Below are 25,149 nucleotides of genomic sequence, written 5' to 3'. Positions count from 1 at the left end.
ATAATTTGTATGATGTTAAGAAAGGAAAACATTTGACATGCTTTTTGAACTTGTGAGCATGTGGTCTTACTGGGAATATTCTTTATTTTAGCTATAATTCTTATCTTTTCTTTGTTTCTGCAGCTATAACTAATTCTTGAATGGAGAACCCAATCATGGAGAGTCCACAGTCAGCAACATTTTCTTCTACTGATGTTGATCATCACTCAGAGAATATGATCCCGCATCATGCAAATGATGAGTAAGTGCTGGATTTTGCTGAAACTATGCTTTATTGCTGAAACTATGGTACTTTACGGGCCAGTTCAGCATTCCTTGCTTTAAAGTAGCAATGTTGTAAGTGTAATATTCATTGCATCTATAATTTTGAACGTATTGTAAATCACATATTCCATTTCTGTTATCACTTGCATGCAAGTAATTGGATCCAATCAAAGTCTGCTAATATTTTTCATTCAGCCAAACACTTGTTTGATTTTATAAGGAAAAAATTTATATCCTAAGCCAAAATGCAAATTCTGAAAACAGGAGAAGGTTGAATTGCACCATTCTTAAGAAAAAAATACATATAGATTAAGAAACGCAGGATCTGTAGTTCAAACAGGTTAAAAAACAATCTTACATTGAATCTGTAATAGATCAATAATATAATAGAAAAAGAAGTGTTTAGCCAACAGGACTTGGGTACAATGCTTGACACTCCTCCAAAGGGCTTGGTCTTGGGAGAGCTCTAGCACTAAAACCCTTTGTGGTGGCACATTACACCGTATTGTTCAAAAAGGAAAAAAAGAAATGTTTAAAAACTTCTAGCTTCATGGTAGTCCATTATAACTAGAGTAATTGTTTAGGTCGGTTATAGTTTTGAAAGATGAAATAGATATGCAAATAATAGTATTGCTCAAGCCATGCATCTTGCTGGAATAAGAGAGTCGGTGCGATTTGGTTAGGCAAACTTGAAACCAAGGTTTTAAATCCCATGGGACGGGTGTGTTTTGGTTTCTCCATAGAATGGGATGCCCCACTATCCCACCCCATCCTAGTAGCAGTCTCGGTCATGCATCCTGGTAGGATATCCTGTATCTCTCGCCCCACTTCTTTCTTTCTTTCTTACTACTTTTGCTTTCTTTCCTTCCTTTTTTTCCTTTTTTTCCTTTTTTTCTACCTTCCTTTCTTTTTCTTTCTTTTTCTTCTCCCTTTCTTTCCTTCTTTCCTCCTCCTCCTCTTCTTCTTCTTTCCTTTCACTTTTTTCTTTTCTTCAGCTTTCTTTCCTTCCTTTCTTTCCTTTCTTCTTTTCTCCACCCATGGATGGGTTTCTGAGTCCCGATTCTGTCCCGGTCCTATTTTTTCATAGGAATGGGATGGGATGGCTGGGATGCCCCCCGTCCTGCTAGGACTTAAAATCTTACTTGAAAGTAGTTGAAACTAAAACATACTTCACCTAGTTTGACCATAAATCCCAACCTAGGGTAGGCTCTTACCACCTTTATGTGAATTGATAAATACTTTCTCACTTTTCTTGTTGTATTGCTCTTTTTTTGTTGTTATATAAAGAGTGCAAGATCTGAACCAAGGAGGTGTTTGGGTACTTATTGTAAAAAGAAAGGTGAACATACAGAGGGGAGTAGGGGACCAACAAATTCTATTGATGTTAGTCACATGATTGATGAATAGTTGTACATGAAATAGTTTGTTGAAGCTTTTTGAGGAGCCACTTAGAACCCATTGATCCTTGTAGTGTGCTACTATCGCTACTAGTAACTGTTATTGTAATCAACTCCATTAATTTAAATATATCCTTTATGTTTTGGGAATCCTTGGTTTGTTGTAAGCTGCTGAAGTAGAAAAAAAGTTGGTTCACCAAAGTGACTTATATAAAAGACGCTTCTGATGAAAGATGTTTGATTTGTTTGGAAGTCATGACTGCTGAAGTCATTTTGTAAACTTCTTTGGTTCACATCAATTTGAGTGTGGCAAAAAATGAGTTGCTGCCTATTCTAGTGTTCAATTGGTTTGGAACTAGTTGAATCCAGTCACCTCATAGGCGATGGGTGATGTTGGCTCCTTGTAGACTTTGGGATGAGAATTTCACCCTTATTTTCCTCCTCTCATTCTTTCAACAATGACTATTCCTCTATCTTATTTCACTCCCATCACTGCAAAAGTTCTTAATATTATATATATATATATATATATATATATATATTATTTGTATTCGACATGTTGGATATACGTTGTAAAGGGAAGAAACAAACTATCTGAATAAAGATGGACTTTGCACTTGATTTTCACTATTTATTTTAGAAAAAGAACACAAGGAGGACATTCTGCCTTATGTCTATGGACCTGGTGATCCAAAGATGGGGCCTCCAAGAAGGACGGGGTTCCTCCAAGATCTACAATTGCACATGACTCTCGTCCTCACCCAAACCATGTGCAATAATAGTGAAAAAATGGATACTAATCCTTGTGGACCTACTTATGTTATAGGTTCCATCCGGTTGCCATCTCCTCCATTACACCATCAATAACATAATATCTTGAACTTCTGTTATTTCAAACCTTAAACAAACATGACTAAAAATACATTGATGGCAATATATAACTCATTTCATGATATTGGACATTACAACCTCATTGGCATAAACTAAAATAAAATAAGGCATGTCAGGAAGCATAGAGCTATGGACATACATGTGCTACATGGCTTAGTCTAAAAGGGCTCATGATATGATCTAGCTAGAGATGCACCGACAGGTGAACCTTCGAGCCACATCATCAAAATCCATTGGCCATAATTGTTTATTTGGCCTTGAGCACCAAGAAATGCTTGCCCATCCCTCAAATCTACCTAGAACCGCATACTTGTACTTTTCAATTGCATTCGGCTTGGAGACGTTGGTTCCTTGAATCTTGTAATTTGGCTTTGAAGAGAGAGACATGGTAAGGGGAGATTGTAGGGATTTTTGAGATTTTTGGTTTGCGGCTGCACGAGCAAAACCGTAAAAGGGACGGGCAAGATTGCTAACCTAGACTTAGGCTTGGAGGAGGTCTTCACAAATCACCTAGGGAGCATGAATGGTGGACGATTTCTTGGAGAGGGAGAAGACAGGGATGGGGAGGGCTTTTGAAGCTATAGGCCTAGATCCTTGGATGAGATCATCACAGATCATAATCCGGTTGAAGCTCGTGATGACCTCCACCTCGGGGTTCATTTTGAAGACCGGGTTTTCATTACTAATTGGGCTGCTCCTTGACATTGTCTTCTTCGACCTCGAGAGACCATCTTCCCTTTACAAGAGTGAGAGAGCGAGCGAGACACTAGAGAGAGAAAGTGAGAAATGAGACACTCGATATAGAGGGGGAGAGAGAAGGGACACTGGAGAGAGAGGGAGCAAGCGCATGGAAGTGAAGAGAATAGTGGCGAGGATCTCGTTTTGGCCTTAATGCACTAGTTTAAGGGGGCCCAATCCCATGAGAGCACATGGATCGCAACATGAACCATCGAATTGAGAAATAAATGGATGGCTTGAGTCCGTGCTTAACTATTGAATTGTTTTATATACTATAGGCACCGATTTAATTTTATTACTACATCAAATCAGATTTCATAGTTTGTTTGAGTGGTTAAGGGAAAAATCAAAGGCCCAAGTGCATGGGTTTAAATCCCATGACCAACATCAATTTTTTTCTTCTTAAAAATATATATTACATGTATTTTTAAAATATATTACATATATTTTTGTTATTATGTATTATTTTTGTATGGATGCTTCCTAGGTGCTTCCATTTACTAACTTTTTTAACCTTGCTGCTTCTATGTACCCGCACAACCTGCACTTGCTTCAAGCTACTAAGATCTAGCCTAGTAAGTGCAATAGTTGCTCGAGGGGCCATTCGAGTTGCTAATAAACAGGCTAGGGAACTAAGTAGTGTCAATTATAAGATGCAACATGAAAACCCCCACAACAGGTACGGATACATAGGGTAACTGATAAAAAAATGATGGGACACCTCTAAACATTGTATGGGCTATAATAGACCACAAACTTGGACAACAATGTAACATGAACCAAAAGTGAGCCTTTATGGCGACAACATTTTGAGGGAAGGGATAGATAGATGGATGTTCACCCAACTTGATTGAAATGAATCAGAGTATGTTCACCCAATAATGTAACCAGCCATAAAATCAAGGCTGACGCTTGATCAGAACAGAACCAAGGAGATCGTGTTGCGTAACGAGGCTACAAGAAAAAAATTCAACTAGAAGTTGTTGGTAGCTTGTGAACCTGGCAGTTCAGCTAGGTGAGAGGTAGATCTTCCCATGGCTTCGGACTTGAAGTGAATCCGATGAATGTTCTTTTCTTTCGAGAAGACTGCTTTTCATGGAGGGAGATAAGCGGACACTTGCTTGCCAGTATGTTCAGTCTGTGGTTTGGTAATGACTAGGTCTACACCCTATGTCGTGCATCATTCTGCTTGTCGGATTCGGCCGGTAAGAATTTTGCGTGGTCGTTCGTGTCTCTTGGCTAAACTTGAACCCATTCTGAATGATCCATCCCTGTAAAACATACATCCATATTTCAAGTATGAAATAAGAAATGTTTCTGCCAATCACATTTGGAATATAGAAACAATCTAAATTAATCCCAGCAATCTAGATTACTTTTTTAGAGCAGACCAACAATCTAGATTTAGTCCCAAATATACAACCAATTGGTAGCATGATGCACAAGCCTGCAAATGCAGGAAAAAGGAAGAAACAGCAAAATATATAATACAATATAGGAATTAATAGAAAACATGAATTCATCAAGCCACTTCACATGGTTGGATGAAGCTTGTTGGTGATGGTTGTGGTCAAATGTTTGTGGACTTGTGGAAGAGTACTTGATCAAATTTACTCAAGGCACCACAAATTTTGTAGTTTATGTCTGAAATCTCTTGTTAACAAGGGCCTTATAGTGCTTGTAGTATAAGTAGTAGTCTTATTAGCATAATTTTATCAGAATCCCTCTCCTTAAAAGAATTGTATCAGAATACAGATCTTGAAAAAGGTTCTAATGCAGCCCATAAGTGCTTACGAAGTTCATAATAATAAACCATGACCAATGAAGGTTAAGCCCTAATGCTACAGGAGGATTGAATGCATCCTGATTCAGATATAAGTTGCAAGTCCTTAGCAATCAAATCTTCCATGTAACATGCCCTGAGATGCATTCAAAGAAGAGAATTATATATATAAAAGAAAACTGACTATAGAAGCAGCATTGAAGAACATAAATATCACTTCGTTATTTTTCATACTAAGCTTCATGATAAGTGTTGCGTAGAATCCAAAAGTTTCGATGCTGGCAGATAAGCAATAAGCAATTCTCCTACCTTATATGTAGCATCTCCAGTAGATTAACAAAAATCATTGACCAGTCTACCTGTTTGACAGGATGTGGAATAAGAGGTAGGAAACTAAATCTAATTCATGAAAGATCCTAAGTCCAACTCTTTTTCTTTTTAATAGTATTTTTAACAAACAAGAGCATCATAGATCAAAACAATCCATATTAGATATCAAAGACCATGCAACTAAAAACTATGGTGAAATATGTCACGCCCTGAACCCATTACCCAGGCTAGGCTATGTCATGTGATCGACCCGAGTGATGGGTTCGATCCAGGTGATGGGCTTAGGGCGCGACAAAATTAAAATAATCTAAATATTTCCTAAGAAAAATACCACTAGCCAATGTGATAGATGTTAGAAGTATACCCTAGAAGCCAATTTGGCAGACACATTATAATTGTTCTGGAACATAAAATTTGTGCTTGATCTTTTATTGATTAATAAAATTAGGCATTTTGTTCATTCATATTATTATGTGTCCATGAATCGTCTTAAGAATTAATAAGATGATAACACATATTCTTAAGAGTTGAGAATTTAAGACATGTGCCATTAGGTAGTTAATTCCTGAAATTGCTCCTGATTGATGGATCATCATGAAGGACGTGATCGATCCGATGAGATTAGTGCACAGATCGTTTCTCCTTGATGGACGAGTCTTAAGTCCACAGTGTAGGGACACTGGAGTGATTTGTTGCAAGTCTTTTGTAGAGAATAAGGGTAATGAGCGTGACCAAAGCAAGAATTCACTTGGATGTCTATCAAACTCGTCAGTGACTACTTAATACTGCAGTTGTATGACTAGTACTTAGATTTGCGATGCCTCAACTAATCACAATAAGGTGCTGTAGTTTGACGAGCACATAAACATGGCCCTAAGATCCTTGTGGTGCAGATTGCTACATTAGGTTACTGTCAGATTAAGGTTGCATCTAGATGGGATCTATCGATCTTGATAGAATAGGAGTGATCTTATGTGATTATGAGACTAAGTTCGAAAGACCTTAGCCAGGGCAGTTTGAAAAAAGATTTTCAATCTTCGAACTTGAGTCAACAATAAATTTAACATATGACAGACGATGGAGTTTGAGGAGTTATCCATAACCTCCGTCTTGTCGGAATCCACGATAGAGGTACTGTATCGTACGCTATTGCATCTAAGGTTGATCCATTCCGTTCTGCTGGGTTGCCACTATATGTTGTTCGTGGTTCACTAGTGGATTGTGGGACTCAAAAGGCATTCACTTGATATCAGTGAACCTTGAAGAGAAGAGTTGAAAGTGTTTCAACCTATTGAAAGGAAGTTTCAATGATATTATGATCTCTATCTCACTACCAGATAGAATAGAACCTATGGGGTCACATACATTAGAGGTTTGATCGTTCAGACGGTTGGATTGTGAGTTTAGAATCACAATAGATCTTGATTGTCAATTTGATTGATAAGTGGTTTAACCCACTAAAAAGTTAGTGAGTTAAAGAAGAAAAATTTGCAATTAGGATTGCAATTTTGATTGATTCAATTGGGCTTAATCAATTAGAACTTCTTATTAGATAAGGAACTTAATTCATGAAGTCCAATTTGATCCTAATTGGATTAGGATTCACATCATGAATCAATTTGGAGGACACATTGGGTCCTAATTGGATTAGGATTAAATCAAACAAGATGGATCACATGTTTTCTAATTAGATTAGGAAATCATAGCATGGAAGGAAGGGTTCCTTCATGCATGTGAAAGGAGAAATAAGGGAGGGGCGGTGCGCCTTCGTCTTTCATCCGCACCAAAGAAAGGAGGGGCGTCCGCCCCTCCTTTCCTTGTTTGACTCACAAGCCACAAGAGAGGGCATCCGCCCTCCTTTTTCTCCTCTTTCCCCTGGATTGCCACACGGCGCAAGGAGAGCCCTTGATTTTCTCCAATTCCTTTTAAGTAAGGGGTGTGGAAGAATTAAGTAAGAGGCGTGGAAGAATTAAGTAAGGGGTGTACAAGAATTAAGTAAGGTGTGTGGTAGAATTTGGAGGGATGAATCAAGGAGTGATTTTTCATTGAAATTATTCCTTGTTTAGATAGGCATGAGATGCCTATAAAAGGAGGGATGGTGTTAGGGCTTAGAAGCATTGGATGTGCCTTGATTCAGCCGCCCACCCCCTTCCTCCTATCCTTCCTGGCATGAGCAAGAAAAAGGGAAGAGAAGCAGCGCCATCTTCTTCCTCTTCGTCCTTCTTTTTTCCTTCCTTTCAAAGCAATCAAGGAGTTGATTGAAAGAGAGAGAAAATCATCTATCAAAAGAGGATCTCTGTAAGGGAGCTAGCACCCCGGTGAGATCAAGGTTCTTGGAGCGATCTACCTCGTGTGGATACCTATAGAGGTCGGACGCTTGTGCGGCTTCAAGCGAACCAAATCATCGATCATCTGATAGCGGTGAAGATCTACCCGCTCAAAGGTAAAGATATGATCTTTATAATTCTGAATAGTAGATCTGAAAATTAATCAAGTTAGTAATTTTAATCTTTCCTTAGATTTCATAATTTTTTGATTTAGAGAACTCAGAATTTTTTAAAATCTACGTTCCCTTAGAACTTTCATGAGATGAACGACCCCGCACGTGTCTTTTACTGCGATCGTCGCATCGCGTGCGGGGGTAACCTGACAATAGAGACTAAAACCGGATTCCCAACCAATCGCCAAAGCAAAATAACCAAATCAATTAAAAAATTTGATGTCGCAAAGTAGAGTCCTCATCCAAGCCATTTATCTGTTGAAGAAAACACAAAAAAGACTATCACCATGTTGTAAAAAATCATGATAATGTTAACCACACAAGACAATCTACTATTCATGGGATTAAGCAAAGAAAACATTAAAAAAAATATCAGTACTTTTTCATGGAATTTAGACATGAAGGGTTGAATAATGTGGGTGCATTGAATATGATGGGAGGAAAAGCTAGTGTCTTGAAAAGATGGCTCAGCAGGACAGCTCACAAAAGTTGATAAAGAAACAATTGAAGTGAACAAAACACACAATTTTAATTTAATTTTTTTCCCTCTGATGGCTAAGAAGTTGATTTCGTGGGTGAGGAGGCAGGGAGGCTTGTACTTGGACATAGCTGAGAATAGAAAATCTAAGCATTTTGAGGAAAAAATCAGAAAAAACATAAAATTTTATAAGTGAAACCTGGGGCAATATAAAAACTCTAGCTAGAAATTGAGAGAAGGTGAGCATTGGTGCGGCATCGAGGTTGCTTCATTGTGATCTGGAGGTCACGGGTTCGAAATATGGAAATAAACTCTCCACATGTGGGGGTAAGGCTGCGTATATCTGACCCTCACTAAACCTGCAATGCTGGGAACCTCGTGCACTGGGTTGCCTTTCTGGCTAGAAATTAAGACCACAAACAAGCAAGTTAGAAATCCCTAAGCTATAATTCAAAGAGAAGAAAGAAAACTAACAGATGAAGCAATTTCTTACCAAAAGCCCTAAAATGACATTGTTGAGATCAAAAGCTGGAACAAAGGAAGCAACTTTAGGGGAAAATCTAGTCAAGAGCATATTGTACTTTAGGGTGCAATGAGGACCAAATGGTAGTAAAGAAGCAAGAGTAGCAATTGATCCTCAAGACTATGCTGAAGGACAAAGCTATGCAGGAATTGATGCATTATTTGAGCATGGAGGATTAGGGTGGCAAGGCTTAGGGAAGGGGGAGAGGTTTCTTTTGGGGGTGAGCTTGTCAAGAGGCCGAGGGAGGAGGGAATGAGCTTGTTGGGAGGGCGGAGGTATTAGGGAAGTGTGAAGGGGTTTGAAAAATCAAACTGAACAATACAAGTCCCTGGTCACTTTTTTGTAGTGACTGTGGTGCCTCTCAAGCTGTAATCGCTTCACCATATTTATGGAGAAACCCATTTCTAGTGGGAACCCACTTCCAACCACTCACAAGTCACCGAATGGCCTGAAGTACCAACTTCTTGGAGTAACCAGGGACCATTCTGGTTGACAACTTGTAAGTAAATTTGGAAGCAATGCTAGTAAGAGCAAAAAAGCTATTGCTGACATATATTCAATAAAATTTCTAGAAAAAATGAGTGTGCTAGATAATTTCTTGATGATTACATCTATTGCTGTTGAAAATTGTTTGAAATGAATCATGCATGATTAATTGATAACATTTTCCTGATTAATCTAATTGAGATAATTACACCCTTATGCTTTTTTATTGTCCCATCAATTTGCCATACATGAGAGCGTATAGCTAGGCGTTTTTCCATATTTATTTGCTAAAGCAATAGCCCATGACTTGTCACCTTGTTCATGGTTGGGGTGGCTGTAAATTCATTCTCAGGGTAGTTTGAGAATATTAGATGTAGGTTGGGATAGTGCTGTGCTGAGTCCGGGATAAGACTAAGATGAGACTTCTGAGCTCAATGTTTGGATTGAGCCTCAACCTTTTTTTCACAAAGCCTCAACCAGCCTACCCTAACAAGTGATTGGGTTTTTCTTGTTTGGATTGAGCCTAATCCAAGCTACACCTCTACCGGCCTATATGGCCCAATGTGCACTTAATGTATGGCTCATGCAAATAGGGAAAATAAAAGAAAATAAAAACAATGTCTTTTCTCGTTGACCATTTGTCATTTACAATGCAATGGTATAGCTTCAGTGCATAAAAAGTGGTTTTTCCTTGCATAAAGAGGGCTATGGGAGAATATGGACAATTTCTCCAAAAGAAACGATAGGAGAGAGGAATAAGTGATGGATGGAGGAATGCTTAACCAAACTTTTATTGTTTGAGATTAGCCCCGGTGAGGGGGGAGTGCTTGCCCATTAGCTTTTTGGGAAAATAATGCAGACCAACTTTCAAATGTCTCATTGAGGAGCCAAACTGAAACACTTATTTCTCACCTGCATGAAAAGTCTTTATTTTTATCAAAATGATTTTTGCAAACAGTGGTTGGAATAGACTCTTCAGACATTCTTGACTTCATTTCTGTCATGGAGACTTTCATCTGGATTGTTGATTATCAATGAATAATGACTACAACTGGGTTTAATGATATGGGATGTGGAAAAGAGCATACATGTTCTTTTTGCTTGGAGCCACTTATTTGGTGAATAGACTCTTCAGACATTCTTGACTTCATTTCAGTCATGGAGACTCTTCAGACATTCTTGACTTCATTTTAGTCACGGAGATTTTCATCCGGATTGTCGCTCATCATGAATAGTGCCTACGACCAGGTTAAATGATTTGGGATGTGGAAAGGAGCATACATGTTCTTTTTGTTTGGAGCCACTTATTTGGTGACTACTGTCTATAAGTCTTATGGATGGGGGACTTAATGCTGTAGAGTGCATTCTCATTTACTGGTTTAAAACGATAAATGTGTGAACCTAGGGTTGTAAACATAGGTTGATTACCTAGCTGGAAAGAAGAGGAGTGAGGACAGTTTATTAGTGGTGGTTCATGGTTTGACACAAATGATGCTTCTTTTGGCATTGTTAGGTGATATATTGCTTCATTGTTTCTTTCTGAGGCTTCCTGTATTCGTTCTTCATTCTTCTTTGAGGTTTTTGGTATGTGTTTCAGGGGCAATTTCTCTTATGAAGAATATCAAGTACAACGTAGCAGGTTACCCTTTCAGTAAAACCTTGAGATACATCAAAACTCAAAAATGTCAAAGTCACTTGGCAATGGGCCAGTCTAATCTAGCATTGATCCACTAGCCCTTCTGCTGTTCACCAGCCAGTCTGCTGTCATATTAGCCTCTTGATTTATATATGGGGTGTGACAGTATCCTGGTTAGCACCTAACATCCTTCTGCAGTCTTCAAGGATAGTCCTCACCATTCAAGGAATGCACTTGCCCCTTCAAAGAAGAGCAAAAGCAGCGAGGAAAGAGCAAAAACAGTGAGGGAATCACTTTCGAATTTTGATGGTGTTACCTTTCTACTGATTGTTCTGGACCACCTTGATAGCCTCCCGTAGTATCAAAGGGGCATTATTGATGTTAAGATTTTAACCCTTATGAATTCGTTGATCTTCCAATTGTGTTAAAGTAGTTAGATCTTCTCCTCTTATAGGAGGACAAAGTGATTAATGAAGAGAATGAACTAAAAGATCTTGTGAATCAAGAAAATTAATTTGAACACAGCAAATTGTGGTATCTACTTTTTATTTTTTTATATATTAGACATTTCTTAATAATAGCATATTCAACATTTGATCAACACAATCTTTCTAATGATGAGCTTTGGATCCTATTTATGGTAGGATTTTGAGCTTAAAAATTTAATTAGTATTGGCCATTGCTAAAGATATTGCAAGAAACGACAGATCATCTCGAAAAATTGAGTGTTTGGCAATGTCCTTGAAGAGTCAGCACCTTGACAGCATCAGAATACACTTCATTGCAAATTATTACATTTATAATTTTTGAATATTCCAAGTACTCGATTATATTAGCTTTATTTGCATTCTACTGACATGTCATGCCTTTTTTGTATTCTCCATCAATGTAAATTTCATGACTAGTAGACTAGGTTCTAGAAGTTGGCATCATCTTATATCCTAAGCATTTGTATTATTAGATAGTTTTATTTTATTAAAGTCTAGCTGCAATAGGTATTTAGATTTGGAGTGCTCGGACACTTTGTGACACCTAGACATGCACCACCCATGCCAAGTGTTCAGGTAGCACGAAGGGACTTGGCTAAGGTACAAATTGTTGAATTCCTTTTTTTTATTTGATAATTGAAATGGATGGTAAACCTAGTTAAATGTGGACAGAGGTGTTTGTGCTATTTCCTTTATCCTTTTTTTCTTCCTTTGTTTGTTCATTTCTTTTTGGAGGAAATAGGGATTGTGTTTGCTTGAGTTGTGAGGTAATCCACTTGTTATGTGCATTTTTCTAGGAGGCTATTCTGTTTATCCATATTGTGGGGTTTCTAATGCTCTAGGGAATAATCTTGCTAATACAGGTAGTATGGACAAATATTTGTTTGTGAACCACCATGCATGTATTTTGGCCTCTACAACCCTTTTTTATCTTTATTTTATTTATTCTTGGGAAAATGGTCACTTGGATATGATCCCTTTTAGTTGCTTTTTCTTGCTTTTCTTTTCTTCTATTCATTGTTTTAAAATACACAATATATTAATTTACAGGGAGGCCGAGCCAAAATGTGATGTCAGTGTTGAAGAAATCAGAAGTATAATGCAGGTCATTGCTGCAACTGGAAAATTCTGGTATGCAAGTTTTTGCATGTCCAATGAAAGTTTTACATTTCTGCATGTGTAAGAAAGGCTTTGTCTAAATTTTTCTATTATGTACATTGTTTAACAACTTTATCATCCTCCAATGCGACTGTCTGTTTTTGGTCATTCTAAAAATATGTGAGAGGATGTGCACATACAATTAGTTGCCATTTTATTATTTTCTAATGGTGTACCAGCTTGTTTCATTATTTCAATTTTCGTATAACCTTGGTTAACCTATTTTGTATGTCATTGAATCTTATAATGCTGTTGGACATATAAGCTTAATAACCACTCAAAAATCATGCTGAAATCATCAAATTTCTACGTATTTGATATTGTTGTTGCAAAATGTTGTATACTCATCTCCCTGTTATTTCATTCTAGGGTTTGTGCGTACGTGCTTCAGACTCTAAGGGACTGTTAGGATTAATCCAGTGTGATCAGTGAGAAGATAGTGTGGAGAAGGAAATAACAGGGTAGAGAGGGAGGGGGAAAGTATGTGCCAGGGTGCCTGAACCACAGCCTCTCTGCGCTCTTCCTCCCCTTCTCACACTCTCTCCCTTCCTCTGGCCTACTGTGCCGGATCTTGCAAGATCCAGCAGGATTTCTCCCAAACAGGCCCTAACTGAAAATATAAGATTTCCATTGCTAGACTGGTTTGCGGCTACCTACACTGGCTTTGATGGTTAGGTTATATCTATCTTTTATGCCATCTAAATTCTTCCCTTCACCATGTGTTGTGCTCCATGATCTCCTTTTGCAATTGTTCTCTTAGTAGGCAAATAATATGTACCGTTCTGAAAATCTCTTTTTTTTTTCTTTCCAACTTTGATATCCATATAGTTGTTTGTTGGGATTGCCATGTATTGCTTTGTCCATTTGACGATCTGCTAAAACATAAGTACTTTTTAAGTCATGGGAAAATAATTTTAGTAGTCTCTACCAGATAATTTATATAATGCAGCACATATAAGTAGTTATTACATTCAATTAAGTCTTTGTTTTGTGCTCATTTAATGTAAAAGATGAAGTCAAGCATAGACTCATATTTTGGCATTGCTTATGCTTTTCAAATTACAATCCAGGCATGATTGGGACATGCTGAAAAGCTTGCTATCATTTCAGCTAAAGCAGGTATGGGGAGGTATGCTTAGATGTTTCACTTCTGTTGATACAATATGCTAAGATAATTTTAGATTTTAATTTGCTACTTAGTTATTCCTTCTAAATAGAGGATCTATATCCATTTAGATGTTTCTAATCCTTGCCTTAAAAATAAATTGTATGAAGGTTTTGGCAGAATACCCTGAAGCCCAAATGGTCCGTGGTGTTGAGTCACAACAGAGTTCTTTATCAGGCGAAACATATCCAGAGTTAGTAAAACGGCTGGATGAAGGTAATTTGGAGAAAATGCATCCTTAATCCATTGATCTGTCAAGTATGACTTTTTTTTTTGGTTTCTAAATGGGTAAAACAGTTGCTAGTGGAAGGAATAAGCAACAGATGACATATTGAGTCTTCTGTATCATTGCAGTGTGAGAAAATTGGACTGCCATTCTTGTCATTCTGTTCTTTAAGTCCATTGGGCATAGCGGTTGGGCATTCTACTAAGAAAGCACCTTGCAATGTTAGACATTTTGTAATATCTGCATATATCAAATGATTATTTGATGTTAGTTTCTGCGGTTGAGTTTTTGCATGTTTGTTTTTTAGCTATATTTTCAATATTTCAAGCTTTGATCAAATGTTCATATAAAATTGAAGGCTAGAAGCTTTCCAACTTTTTTACTTGTTAAGATAAGCTTTTGAACTTTAAATTTATCCAGTATATCAATCAACCAGCTCATGAGTCATCCTTTTTGGTCTTCTATATTGACTGGTCAGGCCTGGATACTAGTGTTTATAAATAAAAGCAAACTACAAACATTTCGTTCAATTATTTAGCTTAGTTATAGATGAGTTATATAACCACACTTCTATTCAAACTTGGCCTTATAGAGTCTGGTTAGAATCAATATTCGCCGTCTCGGTATCGGATCCCGTACCGATGTCATACTAGCACAGTATTGGTATGGTAGGGTATGGAATTTTTTTGGCGTATCGAGTACCAGTACCGAACTGGTACGATACGGTACGTTCCGTACCGCCCGATATGGGGCCAGTATGGCGTACTATGGTTATAATTCTCATCCAAAACAAAGTGTTCCATGCAATATTCGCTCTCTCGGTACCGGATCTCATACTAGTACCATACTAGCATGATATCGGTACAGTATGGTACGAAATTTTTTTGGCGTACCGAGTGTCGGTACGCCACTGGTATCGTACTCGTAGGTATGGTATACCCCGTACCATCTGGTTCGGGCCAGTACGGTGAACCATGGTTCCATGTACAATTTTTGCTCTTTCAGCTTTCCAAACCGAAACAGAATTCTGAAATGGTTACCTTCCAGATACCTGTTTTGCCTATTTGATGAGACCAAGCTAGATTCTTTTGAAGCATAGGGTTCTGGGCATTCGTCTGAAGACCACAAGGTTGGCTCCAGTTTATAGTTGGTATAGATACTCTGGCTGTTGATCATACACTTTTAAGCTACTTAGTTCTGTTTTATCTTTTCCCTTAATTCAATGAATTCTTTCATGCACTTTTAAGTATTGATATAGTTCTTCATGAAACATTTGTCTACTAATTTAGAGCAAGGTTAACAGTCATGATGTAGAAAACTTATGCAACTATACTCAGTAGTATTGTATCTTTCATTAAAATAGTTATAATGCATATGCATCTCAGTGTGCTAGACAAAAACTATTGGAAATGTTATGTAAAAAAATTCATAGATAAAGCAATATAAAAGTTACTCAATTATAACTACAAACATAATATATTGGAGATCACATGATTGATAATAGTCCAAGAAATTATTAGTTAACTCCAAGCTGCTAAAGCTACTTTTGTTCCTTAGCCTTTTGTATAGAAACTCTTTCCTTTTGTTTTTCTTTGGACTTTCGATATACTTACAGTTACAACAACTTATGTTCATAATTGAAAAAGCATCTTTTAGGTATATACCAAATAATTTCTTTTATTAACTTGACAAAGGAAAGATTGAATTGATAAAGGGAGGAAAATATGCTCTTTGCTAGTTTTTCTCGTCTTTCTCTTGTAAGCCTCAATCAGGCTATGTGCTGACCAAGACAAGCATGACCCAAATTCGACATGGTTTTCTTTTAGGCTATAATTTTTATGCATACATAATTCATAGGCTATTGGCTAGCATGGCTAGATTGAGTTCGTTTGATGAAAAACATTTTAGATCCATTTGGGAATGGTCATATCAAGGATTATCTGGATCCATCCCAATGTATTGAACTCTTGGTTGAGAAGCCTAAGTTGCAGTTAAATATGTATGGAGAGTACTAAAAGGTGTTGGCACATACTTCTACCACCTATGTTATCAAGAAAATATTGTTCAATCTAAGTTGAACTTCAAGTTACAAATCATATTGTGCTACCTAACCTACAAAGCCAAGGTCTGTCGTACCGTATTTTATCAACTGTACCATATCATACCAGTAAGGTACCAATATTGTTACTAGGTTTTGGTTTGGTATATGAGCTGAACCACTCCAGTCCAATCCAAATGAAACCATCCAGTATTGCCTAGTTTCTAGCGGTACTGTGATTAGGCATGAGAAAAATGCGTTGAGAGCCTGCCTTGGTACGGGATGCTATGATACTGTACCTATCGTACCATGCCAAACCTGTAGCATGCCAGTATGGTTCCTGATACTAGTTTTGCAGACCTTATACAAATCTAAATTATGGCTGTTATACCTAACCTAGAGATCTAAACTTGTATAATGCCAAATGTTAAGTCTTAAACAAAAGATAAGATGGAAGTTCTATGTATATCAAGTTACTTTATCATCCTACATAGCATTGATTGCATTCATGCATTGCAAGTCAGTACATTTGATCAATGCTAATCAGCCTAATCAAATAGTTCAAAATAATATATGACAAAAATTCATGTGGAATTTCATCATGCAATAAGTACAGGTCAGTTGACTTCCATGCAAAATAGAAATAGAAGCATTTGATCAACCAATAAGTAAGCATCAAGGAATATAGAAACCATGTAAACATGCATTTTCCTGATAATTTTCTCAAACACTAGCAAACAGCCATACTACCCAATCTATATTCATATCCCAACACATCTAAGATGATTATTATCCATGTTAATTCATCAGCCCATTAATACTTGTGGCTCTAATGTGTAATGAAGAGTAAGTGTTGCTATCATGAGGGGAAGAAAGAGAAATGGTTGAAGGGGCATAGGTGGCTTGAAAAACGTGAGTGGTTTCATCATATACAGCCATGCTCTCCTTCCATTTTGTATAGTGGTTTGGTCTTTAAATGCGATACGATCACTTTGGAAGAAGCTTTACTGCTTAGTCCCCTCTACCATGCCTAATTCAGTGTGCAACACCTGACTAAGAAATACTATGGATAATAAACAGTTTTAAGGTGAGTGCCTTTTAGAAGGGAAGAAGACCATAGAAAAGTGGTGAGGGAGGAAAAGAGGGGAAAAGGGGATGAAAGATGGGGGAGCTTGCAACCACAGCAAGTTCATCAATGTACTTGTCTTTGAATTTCTTTTGAGGAACATTCAATTTGACAAATATGCTTGAATAAGGCATATCAAAATCGTTTGCTGGAAAATTTAAATGTCTTACTCTTTTAGATTCATGATAGTAGTCTAAATTGCAAGGATGTAGTTTCTTGTTTGTTTGATGTTTGCCTACCTTTTAAAGTTTTGTTTTTTATATGCATGGATTTGCTTAATAATTTGGAATGATTAAAAGACCCACTTTAAGATGATATCAACCCTCCAAATAATATCTTGAAAATATGATCATCCTTGTGGACCTGTGTGTCTGATTTACTATGAGTATACTGTTTTTGGTTTTTTTTGTTTCTTTAACTTTAATTTGCCATTATTCTTCATTCATAAGCTTTTTCTTTAATAGTCGTGCTTAATGAATTGCCTACTAAATGGAACCATGCAACTTTTGATGATTGTTTATTATTGTTGTCTTAAATCTGTTATTATTCCTCATGATTAAGTTCTTCGCTCCTTCTTGTAGTCATTTGGCATATGAAGCTATGCATTTTGAGTCCTTTTCATCTTCTTCTTGCAATTGTGAGATTTCTGAATTCAAAATCAGTTGGTGAAATTACCAGCGAGGAAGCTTGCTTAGCAAGTTGTACAAAGGCAATAAAAGTACTGGAACCTTGAAGGGAAAGATAAAAAAAAACTACAGGAAAAGTTTTGCTCAAAACAGACAGGATAACAAGTGAAATGAAATGTAGGTCAAACAGCACTAAAACCTAATAAAGTTAGAATCAGCACATTGAGCCCTGTGATTCTCTCATGGCACCAATTCTTATCAGTCTCCAATCTGGAACTATATATGTACAATAGAATTTTGGCGTGGGCCGACTTGTGAGGAGTGAGGATTGTTGTGATCAATTATCTTTATTTTGTTTATGAATAGAGTTTTTCTAGTTTTAATATAACTTGATAAGTATACTTCTAATATTGAAGTTGTGCATTCTCTTGTTTCTCTTCCCTAAAAGAATAAATATTTTGCCAGTACGGTGTCTTTCTATTTAAAGATGGCAATTATCTAAACCCATGGGAAGACTGGATCATTTTCTACTCTCTCCCTTTTGTTAATTTGGGCTTCAATAGAATGTGGAAAAGTGAAAAACAAGGGAGAGCATACTTGTTTTCTTCTTTCCTTTTCTGATCTGGAAAGCAAGGATGAAGGATACCATTCACTTGGTGTTTGAAAATGTGGCTGGTATGCAAATGGTCAAGGGACCCCAAAGAACGAATGGGGTATGCTGCTGCATATGTGGCTGCACATATGTTTCAGACTTTCAGTAATAATAATGATAGTAATCTTTTGTAGCAAAATTTGCAATAATAAGAACTAACAAGTAGTGCTTCCTAGTGAATACATAATAGTGATATTTATGACAAAATTAAATATTAGCTTTTCAGTATCCACATCCAGCCTGCCCAAAACCCACATTCCACTCACCCATTAGCTTAAATCTTCATATACACGGACCCATATGAGAGTGGGCGACAATTGGCCCCACAAGGCTAAGCCTAAGCTGGTTGCTTATATGTCCTCATGATGTTGAATAGGCTGCCTTTTCAATCCATATGTGGTATGACTGCATAAAGTAACGGCACAGGCAACATGATTGAACCTGCATATGTAATCGCATTTTAAAACACCGATATACCTTCTCTTGCAAGTATTAAGTGGGATTCTCATAAGATAAATATGAGATGGAGATGCTTGCAGAACTCAGAGTTTATATTGGAATGTTGGATGCTGCCTAGTGCTATCCGTGGCTAGACTCAGAACCCTTTGTGGGTTATATTCTCCTTCTAAATTTACAATCAGTTTGTTGGAAATTTCTAGGCTCCCAGTCAAATTACATCTGGATAATTCCTTAATGATTTTGATTCTCTTATTTGATGGAGATCTAAAAATTAGTTAATCATATATTTATTGTATTTCTGAAACATTTTTTAGGTAATTTTTGAAGTATGTTTTAGAGTCCTGTTTGAACTAGAATTGATGTGAAGGTTTCCTACTTTTTGGTATAGGTTGAGATGGATAAGTCATAATGTTGTTAAATTTGAGTTTTGGCCATTTTATTTTCCATTCTTATGAAAGATGTTGGGCATCCATATAGAGATTGATTACTGGTTTTTCAAGAGTCATTGCATGCTTGTGGACGAAGTCATGAAGAGTTTAGAAGGCCTATTTTGGCTAGATCAAAATTCTCTATAAGCAATTTGTTTCAAAGAAAAATGACTATTTTTTAAGCCAGGTTTGGTCCTTATTATCTCTCTGTCCCCCCACCCTCTCTTCTTGATTTTTGTTCTATTACTTCGATCTCTACTAATATTTTTCATGTTTTGCTCTTATAAACCTTACTTGACTCTTGTTTCCTATATAAATATCAAATCTGTTATCCAAATTTCTGTTATAGGACTCCTAGGGATCACCACCAATGGACAAATTTTTTCAGAAACTTGTTTTTCAGACTAGTACCTTATGCTTTGCATGATTGAATTTTATAATCACCACAAAGCACCTTTTTTGCCTTGTTTTATGTAAGAGGACTGCAAGGTGATTTCTTGACCTAAATCCTTGTCTAATCCTTTTCATGGCCACTTATGCCTTTGTAGGCCATCCTAATTGGTACTACATCAATTTGGTATCAGATCTAGGTTCTTGCTTTGTTATTCTTTCTTTTTTCCCTTGATCTGATTTATATTCCGTTTGGTTTCAAGATAGGTGCTTTTCATCATGTTAAATATGAGGAGATATGGCAGTACAAAAACTGTTAAGTGCATATAGAACAAACTACCTAGTGTATTAATGAGTTCATATAGAAAAAAACTATTAAGGGCAACTAATTGCAAACAAATGATTGAAAGGTGCATAGGAAACATTTAAGTATGAAATCAAAAGAAAGAGTGAGCCTGTTGTTCACTGATCAATGCATCAACCAACAAACTTTCCAGAAGAACAATTGTATTTTAGTGGGTTCATCCCTTTTCTTAACGCTTGCCCATTGTAAAATGAAACTTTTTAGAAGAACCACTACATTGAATCGAAAGAAAAAGTGAACTTCTTTCTTACATGAATGTGAAAGGAGGCGATCAAACTTCTAACGATGAGGATGCATTTTTCTCCTGAACTCTTCTCCATAAGCCTTTGAGTTTCATTTTACCATGCACAGGAAATGTGAATGAGGTCTCTTAGTTTTTCCCTTTGCTAAACAATTATATGCTCTTGCTTTTGGCACTCATAGTTGTTGTACCACCTAAAGACATGCTTCCTGCAATTTATAGGACCCAAAGGATTCATAGTCGGGAACTTCAACAACTCAATATTCCTTTGATTTTCCATTATAATCAGCATTTGGTTTTGCATCATTTCCATATTTCAATTTTTGAATAATTTTAGCATGTTTTCTTTTATTTCTAAGTTGGATAGTTTATTTCTAGTATGATTATGCTGGGTTTAATGCCCAAATAGGGTTTTATCCTTTGTATGCTTCTTATGCATTGTATGGAGGTTTTGGTTGAATTTGCATATTAATAAAATTTATTAAAAAACTTCTCGTAGTGTGAGAATCTTCAACCTATTTGCTTCTTCAATTTGTATATTTAACCTTGAAGTCTAGGTTCAACGATTGATTTGTCTTGCATGCTTCATGTTGCACCAAAAAGCCGCCCCAAGTGGCTCATGGGACATAAAGAGGCAAACCAGCATGTTTGCCACTTTTTCTTAAAAATAAATTTCTCATCGGAACAAGCTTGTTACCGGTTGAACTAGCCTTGGTACTTGCCTGTACTAGCCACGACAGCTAGTTTGTCCCACTCCATATGCTTATGGTGTCTCAATACTCGTACCTTTCTCGGTTGTGTATTAGATTGATTTCATGTCAGAATGGTACCATACCGACCGTACCGTACCTACCCACTGTTTTTAAATCCTTGGTGAAGACTCATTTTCTCATGAAAAATGTTGGAACTAAAGATTTATTCATCAAAAATCATATGAAGTGACAATCACTAACATCAAGGGATTACAATTGAAGATGCACCGTGTACTTATAGAATTCGGAGAAGATTGAAAGCCATGAACATGTAGTTTTTGAGTAGTTTCTATTTCTTGAAGGCATGGATTACTGTCAATCAAGGGCTGTAATTGTATCAAAGCACTTTGACGTTGTGTTCCTTGTTGATTTTGTAATTTCATGAATTCATGCCGCCAATCAAGTGATCAAATGCTTCATAGTCCTAAATAAAAGGACACTAGAAAAATTAATTGATTTTGTGAGAATGAGAAGATCTGAAGTTGGTCCGTCATCAAACCTTGAAGATCCAATGGTTGGGCATGAGGATGCCATGTTATAAAGAAGATATGTGGGACAAGATCTGCATATTGGAAGTGAATAATAGCAAATAAAAAAAATAGTTTATCCACTATGTATTATATTTCGAGACATTTATTTATTTTTCTTAAAGTAGGTTTTATATTCTTGTTTTAAGTAGGATTGATATGAAAGAGTCCTACATCAGATGTTGTCGCTTTGGATGTAATAAAATTGTCACAAGTTAAACTTTAGCTGTTTTAGGTATTTTTCTACAAGATTATGTGAATTTGGAAGCGGGCAATCCTTGGCGCAATGGGAGGGTTTCTCCATTGTAATCTAGGTGTCATAGGTTTGAAACACGGAAACAACCTCTCTGCATGCGGGGGTAAGGCTGCCCCATACCTCAGAGTGGCGGGAGCCTTGTGTGCTAGGATGCCCCTTTTTTTTATTGTGTGAATTTTGAATTTCACTTTTTGAGGAGAGATCCTAGATGACTATATGGAGATTGATTACTTGTTTTCAAGATCCATGGTTATTTGTAGATGTCATGAAGAGTCTATAGGAAGCTTTGTTATAATTGGATCAAAAAATCATTTTACATTTTTTGTTTTGAAAGAAGAAAGGATTTCCTTAGGCTACGTATGACCCTTCTTCTCTCTCTCTCTCTTTCCCCACACTTCTTGATCTCTCTTCGGTTATCTTCAATCTTTTGTTTTGCCCTAAAAGAAAAGAGACCCTACTTCGCTCTTGTTTTCTATATAAATATGATCCGAATTTCAGTTATACGACTACTATGGACCACCTCCAAGTACAAGTTCTCTTTAGAAACTGGTTCTTTGTTGTATCTCATCTAAAGGCCTAAACATTTTTTGTGCTTTCTTGAATCTCACAACCGCCAAAAGTCACCTTTATTGTCCTGTTTTCTGTAACAAGATGGTGATGTGATTTCTTGGCCTGAACACTTGTCTAATCTCTTTTTTAGGTCCACCTATGCATTTGTAGGCCATCTCTAGTTGGTTCGACATCATCAGTAATTGGAAGGGAGAAGTCAAAGGGACTTCACATTTTAAACTCTCAAAGTCATTACTGTGGAATAAGTGATGGTAAATGGTTTCATTTGCTTGATCATACATTAAGGGTATACTTTTGAAACCTATTCAACTCTATTCTTTTGAAGCTTCTTAGGTCAGACTGACTAGTGGAAGCTATTTTAGGCTTGAGATTGAATTTTAGATTTTATTAACAAGTTGTGTACTTTGTGATAGAGGTTAAAAGCTTGTATACAGTTATTGCATAGCATCTGTTCTGCTTCATCTTGTGACATGCTTTCATGCTTCTCCCATCCTCCTGGATTACATTTCCAATTTAATGTTTTGTTATGCTTCTGAAATTTGGTATAACATTAAAAATGTGATCCATCTCTTTTTGTGCTCTACATTATATTCAGAGATGTAGAATATAATCAATTACGAGCAACTTGTAGTAAAGCCGTATTGGCTGATTAGAACAAGGGGCCCCTTTCTCTTTGTAATTCTCTTAGCCTAGGTCTTAAATGTAACCTTAGCACATCACTGCTAAATTCATTAGATCATTAGACCTAGGATCTCTCATATCGAATACTTATCCTTCTTGGAGATATAGTGATAGGAATGGCTATCATACCCCTCGAATATATGTCCTTAGTAATATAATAAGACTTTATATCATCTAAGATATATGCTAAAACTGCAGATAACAGATTTTCTGGATACCATCAGATACTGAAGTTTGCATACTTTACAATCTTCTCTTCCTCATCAAACCCCTTATTTAACTTGTGTTTGAATATTATAATGAATCACTATGTTGGCTGACTGCCAATTGTTGATATATCTTGATGCATCATAGTATTTTTTCTGATATTCCAGTCATCTACATTCACCTTGTAATATTAGCTACCTACAGGGGAGTTCACTGCTCTTAACATTTGCTTGCAGCTCTATTATGTTTTGTGGAAGGTCCTCCGTTTACGCTGCAAAGACTCTGTGAGGTTATTTGACTTCTGACCATCATGATTCTTTCTGCTTTTCAAGCAACATTTCTTATTTTAATGCTCTTTAAGCTGATTTTAACTTTCTCCTCAATAACTCACATACCTAAGTAATCGATCCTCCCAAAGTGCTCAGCAACAATTTTTTCAAGCATTTGTTATTTGTGGTCCTACGTAATTGAATGTTTTTTTTGGAACAGATTCTTGTGAACCCAAAAGGCACATATACAAATCTCTCGAAGCTTGCATTGGCCTTGGAAAAGGTTAGTTAGCAGAAGCTCTTTTGGCAGGTTGATACATGCACAATAGTTCTGGAAAAAGTCTTTTATTTTGTACGTTATAGACTCTACAGGTACATCTAGCTGCTTGTAATTTCTAAACATTTGTTAATTTGTATAATAACTTTGACATACATTATCCCTTCTTTGCATATCAATTTTAATTTAAATCTGAACTTTTCAGTAACTCTTCGAATTTGTGCCAGCTGAAATAGATTAAGCAGTTTAATGTTTATGGATAGTCTTCAATTGGTCAATTTCCTAGGAGTCACCACTCTGCTTTGGAGTGGTTATGAGTTTGAGTGTTGGGCAGTGCGTCCCCAGGTGTTTGACTTAGATAACTTACCTTGTGTGGGTCTTCTCTCCATTCTCTCTCTCTCTCTCTCTCTATATATATATATATATATATAAGTTTATTGACAATCACTTCCTTAGCACTACTAATAATGTTAAATGAGAAGTTGTTTTTGCGTTTGTATTCTCTCGCAAGCATTTTAGTGAGCTACAGCTATATAAAATTATAGAATGTACTATGATTCAAATATTCTTGATGCAGAGTTCTTGTCTGGTTTCTTAAGAACACTTACTGGCTTGAAGATAAGAGTTTCTCATGTGTTCTTCTTATGAAAATTTGATTGCATTTGTAATTTACTAGCACCCTAGGTATAGCAGTTACGTTCATGTCACTTGAGTTGGCATGGTGCAGGAAATGTGCTGTATTAATTGCCACTTGGAACACATGGGCTTTTATAATATTCACCTCTTTAATTCTAGGTGCTAAATATAGTAATTATGGCTATAATTCTATAATTATAGTAAATTCTATGACTCAAAGCTATAACTTCTGATCTAGGAATACAATTATAGCCATGTATAGCTATCTTAAGCTCTAAAGCATTTAACAGATTTTCGTCTGTGAGTGATAAACTCAAATTTGGAGAACAGTTAAAATAAACTGGACAGGCTAGTTTTTACTACTGCAAATAAGTATGGTGAACCTTCTACAAATTTACTTTTCCAACCTTCTGAGTTGGATCCTGGGAGTTGCATTACTCTAGATAAGAAGGTATCCTTATACCATATAAAATGCGGTTGGGCATTTTAGATTCATAATGAAGTTAATAATCTGAATGATTCATAATTCATAGGTCAAAAATAAGTTTGACCACTTTGGGTTATCCTTCATGCGAAGGGAACATATT

At 36.6% G+C, this 25,149-nt stretch overlaps 1 protein-coding gene across 1 annotated transcript in view; it reads left to right on the top strand.

Annotated features, from left to right (window-relative positions):
• Positions 1-120: 120 nt before the first annotated feature.
• Positions 121-25,149, top strand: part of LOC120104009 (serine/threonine-protein phosphatase 4 regulatory subunit 2-like) — a 37,914-nt gene continuing 12,885 nt past the window's right edge. Inside the window, exons 1-6 of the mRNA XM_039122668.1 lie at positions 121-241; positions 12,565-12,645; positions 13,743-13,791; positions 13,948-14,053; positions 23,617-23,669; positions 23,870-23,932. Coding sequence (XP_038978596.1) covers positions 141-241; positions 12,565-12,645; positions 13,743-13,791; positions 13,948-14,053; positions 23,617-23,669; positions 23,870-23,932 — 453 coding nt within the window. The 5' untranslated portion in view covers positions 121-140. The remainder of the gene's footprint in view (positions 242-12,564; positions 12,646-13,742; positions 13,792-13,947; positions 14,054-23,616; positions 23,670-23,869; positions 23,933-25,149) is intronic.

The sequence above is a fragment of the Phoenix dactylifera genome, unplaced genomic scaffold (assembly GCF_009389715.1).
Source record: "Phoenix dactylifera cultivar Barhee BC4 unplaced genomic scaffold, palm_55x_up_171113_PBpolish2nd_filt_p 001662F, whole genome shotgun sequence".
NCBI lineage: Eukaryota > Viridiplantae > Streptophyta > Magnoliopsida > Arecales > Arecaceae > Phoenix > Phoenix dactylifera.
Note: the sequence above shows the minus strand (reverse complement) of the source record. Positions and strands in the feature narration are given on the sequence as shown.